Raw genomic sequence first — 17,153 nt, 5'->3', positions numbered from 1 at the left:
GGAATAAACCTAACCAAAGAGATAAAAGATCTGTACTCTGAAATCTATAAAACACTGATGAAAAAAATCAAAGAGGACACAAAGAAATGGAAAAATGTTCCATGCTCATGGATTGGAAGAACAACTATTGTTAAGATGTCTATATTACCCAAAGCAATCTACATATTTAATGCAATTCCTATCAAATACCACCAGGATTTTTCAGAGAGCTAGAACAAACAATCCTAAAATTTGTATGGAACCACAAAGACCCTGAATAGCCAAACCAGTCTTGAAAAAGAAAATCAAAGCTGAGGCATCACAATTCCGAATTTCAATCTACATTACAAAGCTATAGTCATCAAGACTGGTACTGGCACAAAAACAGACACATAGATCAATGGAACAGAAGAGAAAACCCAGAAATGAACCCACAGTTATATCGTCAATTCATCTCCAACAAAGCAGGAAAGAATACCCAATGGAAAAAAGACAGTCTGAGGTGCCTGGGTGGCTCAGTCAGTTAAGCATCTGCCTTCAGCTGAGGTCATGATCCCAGGGTCCTGGGATCGAGCCCCACATCAGGCTCCCCACCCAGCGAGGAGCCTGCTTCTCCCTCTCCTTCTGCCTGCCACTCCCCCTGCTTGTGCTCGCTGTCAAATAAATAAATAAAATATTAAAAAAAAAAAAAAAAAAAAGACAGTCTCGTCAACAAATGGTGTTGGGAAAACTGGACAGCAATATCCAAAGAATGAAACTAGACCACTTTGTTACATCATACACAAAAATAAATTCAAATTGGATGAAAGACCTAAATGTGATACAGGAAACCATCAAAATCCTAGAGCAGAATACAGGCAGTAACCTCTCTGACATTGGCCATAGCAACTTCTTTCTAGATATGCCTCCTGTGAAAGGAAAACAAAAGCAAACTATTAAGACTCCATCAAAATAAAAGGCTTCTTCTGCACAGCAAAGGAAACAATCCATAAAACTAAAAGGCAATCTTCGGAATGGGAGAAGATATTTGTAAATGACCTATCTAATAAAGGGGTAGTACCCCAAATCTATAAAGAACTATTCAAACTTAACACCCAAAGAACAAATAATCCATTTCAAAAATGGGAAGACATGAATGACATTTTTCCAAAGAAGACATACAGATCACCAACAAACACATGAAAAAATGCTCAACTTCACTCATCATCAGGGAAATACAAATCAAAACTACAATGAGATATCACCTCATACCAGTCAGAATGGCTAAAATTAACAACACAGGAAACAACAGATGTTGGCAAGGATAAAGAGAAAGGGGAGCCCTCTTACACAGTTGGTGGGAATGCAAAATGGGGCAGCCACTCTGGAAAACAATATTGAGGTTCCTCAAAAATTAAAACTAGAACTATCCTACCATCCAGCAATTGCACTACTAGGTATTTACCCAAAGGATATAAAAATACTAATTAGAAGGGATACATGCACCCCAATATTTATAGCAACATTATCAACAATAGCCAAATTATGGAAAGAGCCCAAATGTCCATCGACTGATGAGTGGATAAAGAAGATGTGATACACACACACACACACACACACACACACAATGGAATCTTACTCAGACATAAAAAAGAATGAAATCTTGCCATTTGCAATGACAAGGATGGAGCTAAAAAGTATTATGCTAAGTGAAATAAGTCTGTCAGAGAAAGACAAATAGCACATGATTTCACTCATATGTGGAATTTAAGAAACAAAACAAATGAACACAGGGGGAAAAAAGAAAAAAGTGAGGCAAACCAAGAAACAGACTCTTAAGGAAGAGAACAAACTGATGATTACCAGAGGGGAGGTAGGTGAAGGGATGGGTTAGGTGATGGGCATTAAGGAGGACACTTGTGATGAGCACCAGGTGTTGTATGTAAGTGCTGAATCACTGAATTCTACACCTGAAACTAATATTACACTGTACATTAACTAACTGGAATTGAAATAAAAACTTGAGGAAAATCAATAAACATGAATTTAATTTTTAAGAAATAAGTAATTTTTTTAAAAGTCAGGGGTATAAAAAATTATACAAACATCTATTATGGACTATATATATTCAAATAATTCATGAAATAATCTCTCTATGCAAAAAAATACTAAATATGGCTTCAAATAAAAGAATATATAAACAGCAATTATGAAAAAAGCCAGACCAAAATACCCCAAGCAAAAAAGAAAAGAAAAAAGTAAAGCAGAGAATACTCCAAACTAAGTTTCTACAAATGAATCACTTTTCAATGTTTTAAGTACACTGTAGTTTACAAAAGAAAAATTTTATTTTATTCTAAAAATCTAGAAAGACCCACTTTATTTATTTAAAATGTCTAACGGAATGTTAGTTCTTTTTCCACCTAACAAAGAGGGGGTCTACTCATGGCTTTAGGTTATATTATCCATTTATTCAAAGTGGAAAAACTACAAGTGGAAAGTACAAAGTGGAAAAACTAATCTTGAATGATAATACCTCATTCACTCATATGAAAGGGCTCATAATGGAAGGAGTTAATACAATGGTTTTCAAATTATGTCCCTGGAGCCTAAAGGGCTCGTTTTAGGGAATATACTGGTTATGTCTGACAGAGGAACTCTTTTATATTTTATTTATTAGACTTTTGAATAAAATTTTGTTTGCACAGGAATTTTATTCGTAAAAACAGTTTTTAGTTTGAAAACCATCACCTTAAGGCTAAAGGATTTTAGCCCTATTCAAACCTTAGCAAGAGAAATAGGGATATTTAGGCTATAACCAGGCCAGGCAAAAGTTCTTTTTGAAAACAACACACAACTACTTGGTAATAAGGATTCTAAAACTGCACACCATATTTTAATGTTCTCAACTATACACTAAAATTAGAAGCAGTAAACATATTAGAAATATTTCAGGCCTTTAAACCACACAGTATAAGTTGAAATTCAAGCTCTGTCACTGACTAGCTATGTATTCTTGGTTTATTTAATTAACTTCTCTGAACCTCAGTTTCCTCTTTTGTAAAATAAGTTATAATGCCTTATTTTACAGAACTGTTTTAAGATCAAATAAAATAATGTATTTGAAGCACTCAACACAATATTTGACACACAGAAAAAAATCAGTAATAAATGACAACTATTATCGTTACTAAAAAAATATTTTGTATCTTAACTTACTTTTAAAAAGCACCCACACAACATCTGGCACATAGAAAGCATTCAACAATAAATGACAGCTATTATCATTACTAACAAAATACTTTATATCTTAACTTACTTTAGAGGAAAAAAATTCTAATAGATTCACCTGTCAGCTTTTTAATAAGAGGAAACATGCCAGAAAAACAGAGTATTATACTAGTTGGTTCCTCTGTTTCATTCTGTGAAAGAACATAAAAATATTTTTTTTTCCATCTACAAGGCACGTGATTATTGATGGTTATAATATGGGTACTTGGAAAAGATTTGTGTAATCATAATAGCACTTTTTTTTTTTAAAGATTTTATTCATTTATTTGACAGAGAGAGAGAACACAAGCAGGGGGAGCAGCAGGAAGAGGGAGAGGGTGAAGCAGGCTCCCTGCTGAGCAGGGAGCCCAACTCAGGACTCGATCACAGGACCCCAGGATCATGACCTGAGCCAAAGGCACTTAACTGACTGGGCCACCCAGGCGCCCCTCACAGTAGCAGTCTTTTTTTTTTTTTTTTCACAGTAGCAGTCTTGTGAGATGCTTAGGTTACTTGAAAAGCCAATGAATGCTGATATTTTGATTAAGCATCTGCTTATATAACAGGCTGGACAGTAGAAACAGTTTTATACTATAAGAACTTCTTAATGTAAGAAATAAAATCCCTCTGCATTTAAGAATTTTATTTATTTATTTATAAAGATTTTATTTATTTATTTGAGAGGGAGCAGAGAGAGAGAGAGCACATAAGTTTGGGGGGGGAGGGGCAGAAGGAGAAGCAGACTCCCGGCTGAGCGCAGGGAGCCCTGGCTGGGCTGGATCACAGGACCCTGGGGTCACGACCTGAGCCAAGGCAGTCTTTTAACCGACTGAGCCACTCAGGCGCCTACTCAGGTGCCTCCATTTAAGGGTTTTAAATTCTGACCCTTTATTCATCCCTGTCGTCTTTGGTTTGTGTTGTTTTCTACACTGAACAGAGCTCTCTCTCTGCCAGTAAAAATCCTTTCAAATACAAGCTCAAATCCAGTCTTCTGCAAATATCCGTGATCACTGGACAGTGGTCAGTTAATCATGCTACTGAACATAAAGCACATATTATGATTCATACCAACTGTTGTCAAGTCCTTTAAAGTTCATAATGCATTTTCACATTTTATTTATCTTATTTGTGCCTCAAAAAGCCCTGACTAAAGTAGAGTGAGAATTAAAATTTTATCTCCCAATGGCTGACTCCAGGCCTGGAGAATGAATGCATTAAATAAGAAAAATAAAATCTCCATTTTAACAATATGAGAAGACTGAAGTGTAAAGACTTAATGAAGACTACAAAAATCTTAAGAACAGCAGTTGAAATCTACATCTTCTTCATCACCCTACTTACTGCTCAGGCTAATGTCTCTCTCCACAGCAGAAAACTTAGAGGTAGAGCAGGAGTCATTGCCTTTACTCCCAAGAAGTTTTAAGAATTCAGACTTTTTCTATTAATAAAGTCCTTGTGTTTTGTAAAACCAAACTTAAGACAACAATTTTTCTCCTTGTTTCTTTTGGTTCTTACCTATTTTCCTAACTAGATTTTGTAAGTATTTAAGTGACACCCAAAGAAGTGACTATCAACTAAATATTATCTAAATGGAAAAACATTTTAGGCACTAATATTACAATAAAAAAATTGGGGGAGGGTTTGGTAGATTCTCCACACTGATTTGTTAGTAAATAATCTAAAAATTCCCCCAAATCTTGTTTATCTCTATTTTGTCAAATATTTGAAATATACCAAAACTGCTAATATACAAAGCTTAACTGCCTTGATTAGAGGGAATTTTCAATTAGATGAAATTCTTTCATAGCACACTAATTTATTTTAGGCTAATGAAGAACTATGTTTCAGTATACAAAGAACTTTAATTCTACCTTAACAGGGAAATTTCATATTCCTCCAATGGGCATTTACTGAGTAATGGCTATATACAAATTTATTGTGCCACTTTATAACAGCACTCTATAATCATATGTAACTACACTTTCTAAAGCCTCTACTGAATAGAAAGATACTAATCTAATTAGGAAATCATTTGTAACCACATACTTTTACACACTATAGTCATAAAAACTAATACTACTTCTTCTTTTAACAGAGTATTTAGGATATCAAAGACTTCTATAACTTACAGAAGTTATTTTGATTTTTCAGCCCATTTTTAGTGCCAAGTGAGAACAAATTCAAAGCTGGTTAGCCTACGGGGCGCCTGGGTGGCTCAGTCGTTAAGCGTCTGCCTTCGGCTCGGGTTATGGTCCCAGGGTCCTGGGATCGAGCCCCACATCGGGCTCCCTGCTCAGCGGGAAGCCTGCTTCTCCCTCTCCCACTCCCCCTGATTGTGTTCCCTCTCTCACTGTGTCTCTATCAAATAAATAAATAAAATCTTTAAAAAAAAAAAAAAAAAAAAAAGCTGGTTAGCCTACTTAATTAACAGGAAAAAATAAAACATCTTATTATTTTTAAAATATATTTTTATTTAAATTCAATTAACTAACATATAGAATATTATTAGTTTTAGAGGTAGAGTTCAGTGATTCATCAGTCTTATGTAACACCCAGTGCTTATTACATCACGTGCCCTTCTTACTGTCCATCTTATTATTAAATAAGATTTTATTTAAAATCACCCAAGGGGGGAAAAGAAGTCACCAAGAAAGTCATTCAAGAACTGTTAGCACCATTCCACTTAACAATGTATGAAAAACTTAACATGAAGGCATGAACTTGAAAACAGAAAGTCAATTCCGTATACATACTCATCAACTTTCTTCTTATAATTTTTTTTTAAAAGTGCTAAAACCAACCTGGTATAGAAAGTGTTGGTCCCCCTTGGTAATGTGATGATCCTGTATCCTGGGTCAAGTCAAACAGTAACTCTGAAGAATTATTAGACACAACTCGTGATGAGTTCGTTATATAACCCTGTTAAAATATTTCAAAGGAAGAATGTTACATTTACTCACCACAGTTACAATTATTTTGTTTCATAAGCTTTTATAAAGGTAAATTTAAGTGTATGTCAATATTATAAGAATAACTTTGATGACTCAGTAATTAACAAGTTATAAAACACAGAGGTAATTATTACTGTCAAAATCATCATCTACTAAAACTGAAAGCAAGCTCTTACTTACAGCTGGTTTGTTCCTAACTAGCTAATTAAAACAGGGCAAATTCTAGTCTTTTTTTTTTTTTTTTCAAGAGAAAGGAAACATATATACCCATTTTAAATCAGCAGGATTGATACACTTTAGAGAGCTACTAAAAATGCAGTATTCCCATCAAAGAGTAAACAGTAAAACTTCGCAAAATCTATGGGTAAAAGGAAAAAAACAGGAAAACATACTGACATAAGTACAAATTTAAAAGCATCTGTATCTCTATAAGCCCCCAGACAAAATATCAGGGCAAACAAATTAGGAATCAATCTGCAATATTGCGCATCAGGATTAGGGATGAATATAGCACATGATTTGAGTTTTAGAATCATCTTTATTGGAAAAATTTATAAGGCAAGGGTCAGGAAAAGAAAGAACCCCCCCCCCCCACTCTTCCTGCTATTCCAAATAAAGCCATGCAAGATTGGGATAATCTCCCATCTCAAAGGGCAAATATGAAAGCTGCTTGATCAACAGGGTAAACCCCAATAAGAAAGCCAGGCAAATGGGTTAGAATGAAAGCTATTTATAGGAATAATCTGGGACAGCTGCTCTGCTCCTGGAAGCCTTAGGGCTCAAGAGAAATTTTAGCCTTTCTGTCAGGAGAAAAGATGGTCCCAGAGAAGATGATCTCAAGAAGAGTGAAAAGTATGAGATGAATGATAATGTGCTCAAGAATTAGGTAGTATAAATTTGTGTTAGCACACACAGATATTTAGTATAATTACGAAAAGTGTGATCAATTTAAGGATGTATACGCCAATACTATTATATATTAAATATACTGACAGACACACTCACAAAACATATTCCAATTCTATTTTTAAAAGACCATCGTTGTAGAGTAAGCACTCAGAGTGAATTCTGGACCATTCTATACGTCATAATGTACAACAAGCAAAAGTTTCAGGATTAACAATGCTTAAAAATCAAAAGGGAGGGGCGCCTGGGTGGCTCAGTCATTAAGCGTCTGCCTTCGTCTCAGGTCATGATCCCAGGGTCCCAGGATCGAACCCCGCATCGGGGTCCCTGCTTGGCGGGAAGCCTGCTTCTCCCTCTCCCACTCCCCTGCTAGTGTTCCCTCTCTCACTGTGTCTCTCTCTGTCAAATAAATAAAATCTTAAAAAAAAAAAAATCAAAAGGGAAACAGTCACCTTAAGAGAAAAATGGGCAAAGGCTATAAACTGAGACACTTCAAAAGCAAAATACAAATGACTGATACATAAAAAAACTTTTTTCCAACTTACTAGTCAGAGAAATGCAAATAAAAACAGTGGCAATTTTTAACTACTGAACTGGCACTGTTTTAAAGATAATAATATGTAATACAAAATAACTGGATACTCCTCTTAAAAGTATTCAAGTCATGAAAGAAAAAGAATGAGTACAGAAAAATATAAGACTAAGAAGAAAAAACTAACTGTAAAGTGTGATCCTGAATAGGATTCTGGGAATGAAAACTGGCATTAATTGAAAAACTGGTAAAATTCAATTAAGGTTTGAAGTGTAATGTTAATTACCTGATTATGATACATAAAATGTTAGCATTAGGGGAAACTAGGTTAGGCATATATGAGAACCTCTGCATTATTTTTCTTGTAAGTCTAAAATTAGCTTGAAATAAAAATTTAAAAATTAAAAAGTAATGATAACATTCACTATTGGCAAAGTAGAGGTTATATTTTGGTACAACATTTTTGCATGAATATGTTGGCAGCAGCTATCAAAGGCTTTATTAAGTTCACATCGTTTGGTCCAATTATTCCACTTTAAAAATTTATGATAAGGAAATGAAGATGTTTAATGAGAATTCTTTTTAATAACAAAAAATTAAAATCTGTATGTCCAACAAAAGAATGGTTAAATAAATTATGATAGACTATCATGCAAACACTAATACTATGTTTTTGAGAAATATCCAAAGGCATAAACCCAGTAGAATGTTCAGAGAAAAAAGAGGAATACATATTTGTATACATAGTATGGTCCTGATTTATATACTCTATAGTACGCTGCAGGGGGGGGAAAAATTCAAAATATAGTATGTACCCTTCTTTCTAAACTTCTCTCCAAAATAAATATTAAAGATAGAAACACAAAGGTTTTATTTGGTTTGTGCTTAGTAACTAAGGGCTAATTAAGTTTTCAGAATTTTGGTTTGCTACTAACTTCTATTGACATTGGTGTGTTAAGTTATGGAAACAAAATGAATGAAGGGAGTATAAACTTTCAGTTATGGAATAAATTAGTCATGGGGATGTAACGTACAGCATGGTGACTATAGATAATAATACCGTATTGCATATTTGAAAGTTGCTAAGTGTAGATCTTAAAATTTCTCATCACAAGAAAAAAATTCTGTAACTACATATGGTGATATAGATGTTAACTAGATTGCGGTGAACATTTTGCAATATAAATAAATATCAAATCATTATGTTATACACCTGAAATTAACATAACGTTGAATATCAATTATACCTCAATAATAAATGTTCAAAATTTTAAAGAGATGAGCTTTCCTCACCACACTCTGCATAAATTGCAGAATAAATAAAATACCAAATAAATAAGTAAATAAATAGTTGTTGTTTAAACAAAAAAGAAGTTATGGAAATAGGTATCGAAGTAACTCAAACCACTTCTAGAATTTGAGGCCTAACAAACCAAAATCTGCATTTGAACCTTAACATGTAATATAAAAAATGCGTAATCATGCTCAATCTTATTTCATAATAAATATTTTCTCCAATATTTGCACTTAAAAAATGGAAAATATTCACTTGTATTTTCCAAAATAGTTCTTTAACAGAAATATAAAGTTAATACTCTTAAACACTTTATTAGGAAACTCTGGTTAATTAAGCTCCGGAATTTCAGCAAGCAGGCACACATTGTTCAACAATAACTGGTTAAAATAATTCTCCAAGAGGGAAAATATAAAAAGTTCAGAAAGATATCAAATACAATAATAAGGGTAGAATAGACACCAGACTGGGATTCAGAAGACCAGCACATTTAACTCTATACCTTGGACAAGTCACTTCTGAGCTTCAAGTTATTCACCTTTCAAACTGAAATAATAGTCACAATTGTTTTAAATGTACTTGTACCTCATGATTCATGTATGTATTAAATCAAATAGCTGTCACATTACTAATAAAAAATAATATTATACCCTATTTTATAAATAGGTAAACTAATGTTAGGTGTAGTTATATAAGGCTCCCAATACAGTCCTGCTTGTTATTGATGGAGCTATAATGAGAACCCAGAGCCTGACTGATTCCAAAGCTATACCCTTAAGCTAGATCACAATGACTTTACTATAAGTGATAATAATATATCCCTGCTATCTGTGAGAGTTCTGAAAGAGATGTTGAAGTATAGAGATATTCCATTGAAAAAGTAAACACACACACACACACACGACATAAAATGAAAAACTGTAATTATAATTTATTAAAAGCAGTGGCTTCCAAAATTCAGAGTAAATTCCCTTAAATAGGAGTCTCAATTCATCCCAGAATATGTCTGTCATTCTTAACTTTGCACATTAGAATGACTTGAAGAGTTTTTTTTACAATACACCATTTCCAGGACCCACCCAGACCAACTGGCACAACCTCGCCTTTTAAAAGCTTAACCAAGATTGAGAAACACCAATTGAGGTGTTTTGATTTTAAAACTATATGCAACTAATGAATCGTTGAACACTACATCAGAAAACACTAATGATGTATTATATATTGACTAACTGAACATAATAATAAAAAATAAATAAATAAAACTTATGCCCAGAGAAATAAACATCTCAGAAATAGTTCTAGTTTCTAACTTTTATAACACCAAAGATACACACCTTCCCTTTGTTGTTTGTTTTTGGTTTTTTTTTTTCTCACTGGGTCCAATGTTGGAAAGATTTTTATTTATCAAACTGAATTAAATAGTAAAGTTTCTTTTTCCAGTTTTCTATCCTGCAAAAGCCACAACTTATGAAAAGTACACTGAGTTAATTTGATTCCAACTAACAGCAAAAGATCTTTACATTTTAAGTAGCTTCCCATCTTTTGAAATATTAGGAATAACCTGCAGAACCTTAGAATCCAAGCTTGAGAGTCAGTGATCTGGGTAAAATATCTCATTTTAGAAATGAAGAAAATGAGGCTCAGAGAGGTTTCAACAATGCTTATTAAACAAGGCTGAATCAGCATTCAAGTCTCTTGCTTCAATCTAAGTTTTTTAAACTACTGGTCCAGGGCTTATATCACTATTAGTTATTATTTCAGATAGTTATTATCTCAAGTAATAACAACTCAGGGAGAGAGAAACATTTGCCTAAACCTATTCTTTTATGATACATACATCTTCAAAATATAAGTGGAAGTTGAATTTACTTAGCCATAGATTTAAAAATCTGTAGCCTTCCTTTTCATTGTTAAATAAATTACAATTAAAATAACTCTTCTATGAAAAATAACACCTCAAAATATCAGTTTTTAGTGCTAACACATCTGCAGATTACCTAATAGTAATATGATATGAAATACAGGAAAAATGTATTATTCCTACAAAAATATGTGGATTCAATTCTGGTTTTGAACTTGAATATTTGCAAGAAAATTTACAGGTGCTTTGGGAGACAATAACGGAATTACTGTCAAAAGAACAAACATTTTCATTAAAATTTATTATTTCTCTAAAGCCAGTGCCAAATAGCTTACGATAAGCATGACAAAACCACTGAGTTAATTCAATTCCAGCTAATAGTAAAGAATCTTTACATTTGGGGTAACTTTTTCTTTGAGTACTCTAACTCCTTGGCTTCCAGGACCCCTTTACACATTTAAAAATTATGGAGGACCCAAAAGAATTTTTATTTATTTGGGTTATACCTATTGATATTTACCATATTAGAAATTAAAACAGAGAAATTTTTAAAATATTTATTTAAAGTAACAATAATAAACCCATTACAGATTAACATAAATAACATTTTTATGAAAAGTGACTATCTTGCAAACACAAAAAAATTAGCGAAAAGAGTGGTACTGTTTTACATTTCTGAAAATCTCTTTAATATCTAGCTTAATCAAAAAGTGTTGCAGTTTCCTATCTGCTTCTGCCTTCAATTTGTTAGGACATGTTATTTTGCTTGAAAAATATAGAGAAAATCTGGCTTCATAAAGATATATAGTGGAAAAAGGGAGTAGTATTTTAATAGCAATTTAGGTTAACTATGGATATACTTCTTTGATACTACACCAAAATTCAACAGTTGGTATTTTCTTAAGGGTTTACTGTAATGTGGCATCTGACTTTCTAATTACTAAACTTTTTGTACTTTGTTACATTAAAATCTATTTGTCAGTCTCGCACTTTGAATGGATCTTTTATCTGTATGATTTTGTAACATCATGCACTGGTTATTTCAAAAATATTGGTTTCTTTGTATTATGCTGATCCTCCAAATGTTCACAATTCATTATATAATATCAAAAAATCATATTTATTAATTGCACCACCGAGAGGAAAGTCTTTAAGTACTGGGAAGCTGTCAAGATCATAGTGGCAGGTACAAGTTTTCAAAAATTCTAATTTGTGCTTGAAAGCTCAACTTTACCCAAGAAATGCTATCAGCTGTTTTCCTTTAAGTGTGCACTTTGTTCAGTTTTGAGGAAATGTCTGCCAAATAACCAAGACTGAATCACTCACTATGTGTAGCAAACAGACTCTAAAGTGGCCTCAATGATTCCCACCCCCTGGTGTTCATGTCCTGCATGATTCCCTCTCTTTAGTGTAGGCAAGACATGTGACTTGCTTCTAACCAACAGAATACAGCAAAGGTAACAGGATATACATAATTTTGTGTGCGGGACTACATTACATAAGATCATAATGCCATTCTGCCAAGGATTTTCTCTACTATGGGCTTTGAGCAAATAAGCCATGTGGGAAAGACCCACTTGGCAAAGCCAGAGACTCTCAGTCTGACAACTGTTAAGAAACTGAATGTTGCCAATTACCATGAGAATTTGGAAGCAGATACTTCTCCAGTCAAGCTTCAGATGAGACTGCAACCTCAGAGTCCAACTTTGAATGTAGCCTTGTGAGACCCTGAAGCAGAGGATCCAGCTAAGCCATGACCTGACTCCTGACCCATAGAAACTATGAGATAATGTGTGTGGTTTTAAAACATTGTTTGTGGTAATACTGATACACAAAAATAATACGCCATGGTTTATCAGTCATTCTTTCAAGTAAAAGTAGTCTTCTATTTTTAAAAAGTGGGTGGTTTAGGTCACATTTCAATCACACCAGTGCTTTTCCTCAAGATCACCATTAAACTTCAGACACAGAAGTGCTTTTGCATACTATCCACTTCATCACACAAAATATTTTTAAAAGACACATATTCAAAGGTAGAGATTTAACAAAATAACATGTAAATACTTCATCAAGGAAATCAAGGATGAATATATTTTACTGGGAGTGCATGGTGGGGATGAATACAAAAACTACTCATACTTGGTACCACTGTCTTGATTTATACTAAGGCACCAGCAGTTTACCCAATATTACTTTTGAATCACCAATGCGTATGTCAACGTGGCGGAAAAGGCAAATAGTGTCTTTGTATTATTATGACAATAGTATTGACTCCCAAACCCATGAAAGAGTCTCAGGGGAACCCGAACCCCAGGGGACTGAAGACTACACACTGAAAACTGCTGCACTAAGGCAATGGTTCCATTTTAAGTATATATTTATATATAACATATATGTATATATGTATGTAAATACATATAAACTAGGGGTTAGTCTGGATTGAAATCCCAGATCTATCATTTTGCCAGCTGTGTGATCTTGAATGAATAATTTAACCTCTGTGAGCCTCAATTTCCTCAACTATAAAACAGGAATAATAGTAATAGTGCATACTTCACAGGGACAGTTAAGAATTAAGTGATTAATTTATGTATAGCATTTAGAACAAAGCCTTACACATAAATATCAACTTAATAAATATTAACTATTACCATTAACTATTACTATTTGTTAAGAGTTTTTTAAACTAAATTATGAAGATATATTTTCAGAATAAAAATCTACAATGTCCTCTCAAAAGTTTTTCCAATTAAAAACCAAGAACAACTGACCCAATTTACAATCTTAAATAATTTTCCATTATGCAATATTCATTATGCTTTTATTCATGTTTTGTTAACACAATTTTCAATACTTTACCTATTTAATTTAAGCATATCACCTGATTTAGGAACCGGCTCCATGGGTAGTTCCTGTAGTTATTACTCTGGGTACTGGCTAAGCTATCATAAAGATGGTGACATTTTCTGATGCTAATTATGCTTCTATTGGATGACTACCCATGACAATCCAGAATTTTAATTGGTATTGTTTATACTGATAAGTAATATCCAATGTATCCCTGAGCTGTGTAGTTTCAGAAACACTTACAGGTTTAGACAAAGGCTGAACAATAATAGAACTATCTGAAGATCTAGATTCAGGATGAAAATTTACTGGCGAGGCAGCCACTGGATTTGATGTTGGGTTCGTGTAGTGTTGACTTGTAGGCTTGAATGCAGCAGTAATACCTGCATTTAAAATTACATAATACATTAAATATATTTTTATATAACCAATGATGTCAAAATACTTCACTTCAAAAGTAAAATAGTAAAGCAATACTGTACCTCGACTGAGTGCACCATTCTTTATTCCCCTTGAATATGAGCTGGGGTTTACTCTATTCAAAATATCTACAAAAAATTATATTTATTTTAAAATTCATTATTTGAATAAAATATATGTTAAGAAAATAGAAATCATGAATTGAAAACCATCACATAGATTCCTGGAAGGAGTATATAAGTTGTCACTCACTTAAAATACAGTTAATTTTAAACATATATATCTTTATCTACTAAAGAAAGATTACTAGCCTTGTTTTAATAGAATAAGAACAACCTAACTGTAACTCAAAATCCAAAAGCCAGAAGTAAAAGATTGATAAATCTGACTACATGTAAGTCAAATTTTCTACAAAGCTTCTTTTATGGCAAAGAAATAGTTCACATAATTAGTAAAAATCTTCCAAAAATATATGTATATATAACCTATAATTAATGTATATATCTTTCTTTGAGTGATGACAGGGCTATATCCACTCAGGTTCCTATCACTCAAAACCAAACCCCTATCCAACCTCCATATCCCATTCACACCATCCTTGAAAGTATCATTATGAGGGATCTCACTGGATTATCTGCAGCATTAATTTTGAGTCCTGAAAGGGAAAAACTAGCAGAGATTGCAGACTAAAATAACAGTTTATCAGAGTACCTTATAACTTAAGGGGTTTCAAATCTACCAGTATACCAGAAGTCAATCTGAGCCTGATAGAACTTTCAGGATCACTTTAAAGTCCCCGATTCTGGCATGCATGTGAACTTCTGCAACTTCTAGATTATTTGCTAGTCAAACTAAAATTGGGAAGAGTGGGGATTTGCCAAAAATCGCTGGTTACAAAAAGGTAAAAGCACAAACAAGTACAAACCTCATAAAAATTTCCTTTTTCCCTCATAGTAAAAAAGAACCAGATCCCATAAAATAACTCTATGAAGTACAGGGCCACACAATAGTAGGGTTGTTTTCTGACAATGGCAATGCAGTGCTCTATACCTAAGCATTACCTATGTCTCATAGAACAAAAACCTGCTCAAACAACTTGACACCATTTTCACTCAGAAATTCAAGATTGTTACTCAAACCATCAAAGAACTATTGGCCAAAGTACTTTTTAGTGGCTGTATTCTACAAAACACAAGTTTTTACCCTCCTTTCTAGCAGTTCTATACAAACACTTAATCCATATTCCATATATTAAAATATTTTATGGCTTACACAAAAACAACAATAAATTCATTTAAATTCTGCATAACAGTCCAGAAAATAATTTTTACTGGGGTCAGTCTCCTTTTTGACAGAATTATTTTAAAACTAATATGCACTGTTCTAGTTGAATACTGTTAACATCTTCTACTTGGTATAATTCAATTTGACCTTAACTTATTTTTTTCAATAAGATAATATGAATAACTATTTTATAATATAGTAATATTCCATTATAAAATGATCACAATGACTAGAAATAGTAATTAAGAGAATATATAATCATGTTCCACTATCATCAAAAAGCATGCCATCATGCCTAGTTCAATTTATAATCAAAGTGGCACTCCACTTAGAACCTAAGAGATTACCAATCTGCCACAGGAAATGGTATTGAGAATTTAATTTAAGTGATCCTCCCTCTGATAAAACTGAATAAAAATGCCATTCCAAGTTCAGAGGAAATAGAAGAAAGAACCAAGCTTTCAGAAGATTTAAAAGTAGTGTCTTAATCATACTTTTAAGCACTGCCTTGATAAGAAAACTCTATTATGCTGGTCATATTCTTTGGTAAATTCACCTGGCTTAAACAAGTAAACAAATAAACATGTACCTGCAATTGGAAATTATCTATCTTCTCTTTCTGCCCTAACATTTGTATGTTATTTCTCTGTACTTTTTTACATTTTTGAGTGGACATTTTAATAAGTGTCATTGGTCTTTGCTTTATAGCATTCTAACAACATCAAATCCAACTACTCTAACTAAAATCTAATAATCCACAAAGGTACCAAAATATTCTGCTAGAAAGCCATAAAAGATTTAAGTATTAACTAATTGCTACATCATCTAAGTACATGGCTGTAGACAGTGTTCTTCTATTCGATAAATATAAATGAGAGCTGGTAGATGAATGTGGTCAGAAGCTGCAGCCCCTGTTGGCACACAGGTTAGAGACTGCAATTATTCTCTGCCTATATATTTTGTAGCAATGTATGATGACATTGTAGTTGCCTGAATGTGAGAACCCCTGTCTGAGGCTAAAACTTATTTAGTATACTATGACATTTGAAGAAAAGTATTCGAACCTCTTCCAGTTCTGTAATTCTGGGTTTAAGTGGGGGGAAAAAAAAGTTAAACAGATAAACAGGTTACTTGGCTCCACTAAAAATTATGATTTCCAATTTCAAAAGACCTCCCATGTTACCAGCTAATCTTAGACTATTCTTTTCCTCACATCTGATATTTTAACCCTTTACTTCCCTCCTCAAGTCCTCAATCATGTCCTCACCCTGATTCTATAATTCTCACTCACCTCTCACCAAATCTTTCATCTCTAACTCCTTACAGAGGAACAAGGACATGAGTACCTTATAAGGCAGTTCACAAGTTTTTCCATTAGAAACAGTATTTCATAAAAATTGGCTCCACTAAAAGTAAATGCTTACTTGAAATTGCTGGTTTTGAACTTGTTATCTCTCCAACAAAGATTGGCTCATCATCATCATCATCCTCAACCTCTTTTACTTTCTTCTGCCATGGTTCTAACTCTTCTTCTTCACATTCCATAAAGAGTTCTGCCATTTTTGAATTATCTAATTTTCAAAAGGAGAGAAGCAAACCTTATTTTCAAAAAAAAAGTAAATACATTTTTTTAAAATTCACAGTATATTTAAGATCTACTTTAATAGCCCTAATAGCAATTTGTGACTTGATATTTGTAGTTAGTTCATGGCAGCAACAGTGAGAAACTCAGAGCTCATTCTCTAAGACATAAACTAATGAATTTAGATAAATAGATAATGGTTGACAGTAGTCATTTACATGAAACAGTCAAAATGAGTTCCAGTCATA

At 33.2% G+C, this 17,153-nt stretch overlaps 1 protein-coding gene across 11 annotated transcripts in view; it reads right to left on the bottom strand.

Annotated features, from left to right (window-relative positions):
• The window catches only part of ZNF280D (zinc finger protein 280D), a 302,477-nt gene that overhangs the window by 90,552 nt on the left and 194,772 nt on the right, over positions 1-17,153 (bottom strand). For all 11 annotated transcript variants that reach the window (XM_036107001.2, XM_078079286.1, XM_078079290.1 and 8 more), the window contains 4 exons: positions 16,748-16,894; positions 14,102-14,167; positions 13,863-14,002; positions 6,030-6,147 (listed from right to left, as the gene is read on the bottom strand). In XM_036107001.2, coding sequence (XP_035962894.2) covers positions 6,030-6,147; positions 13,863-14,002; positions 14,102-14,167; positions 16,748-16,894 — 471 coding nt within the window. The remainder of the gene's footprint in view (positions 1-6,029; positions 6,148-13,862; positions 14,003-14,101; positions 14,168-16,747; positions 16,895-17,153) is intronic.

Source organism: Halichoerus grypus, chromosome 8 (genome assembly GCF_964656455.1).
Source record: "Halichoerus grypus chromosome 8, mHalGry1.hap1.1, whole genome shotgun sequence".
Taxonomy (NCBI): Eukaryota; Metazoa; Chordata; class Mammalia; order Carnivora; family Phocidae; genus Halichoerus; species Halichoerus grypus.
This window is presented reverse-complemented; position numbering and strand designations above follow the sequence as displayed.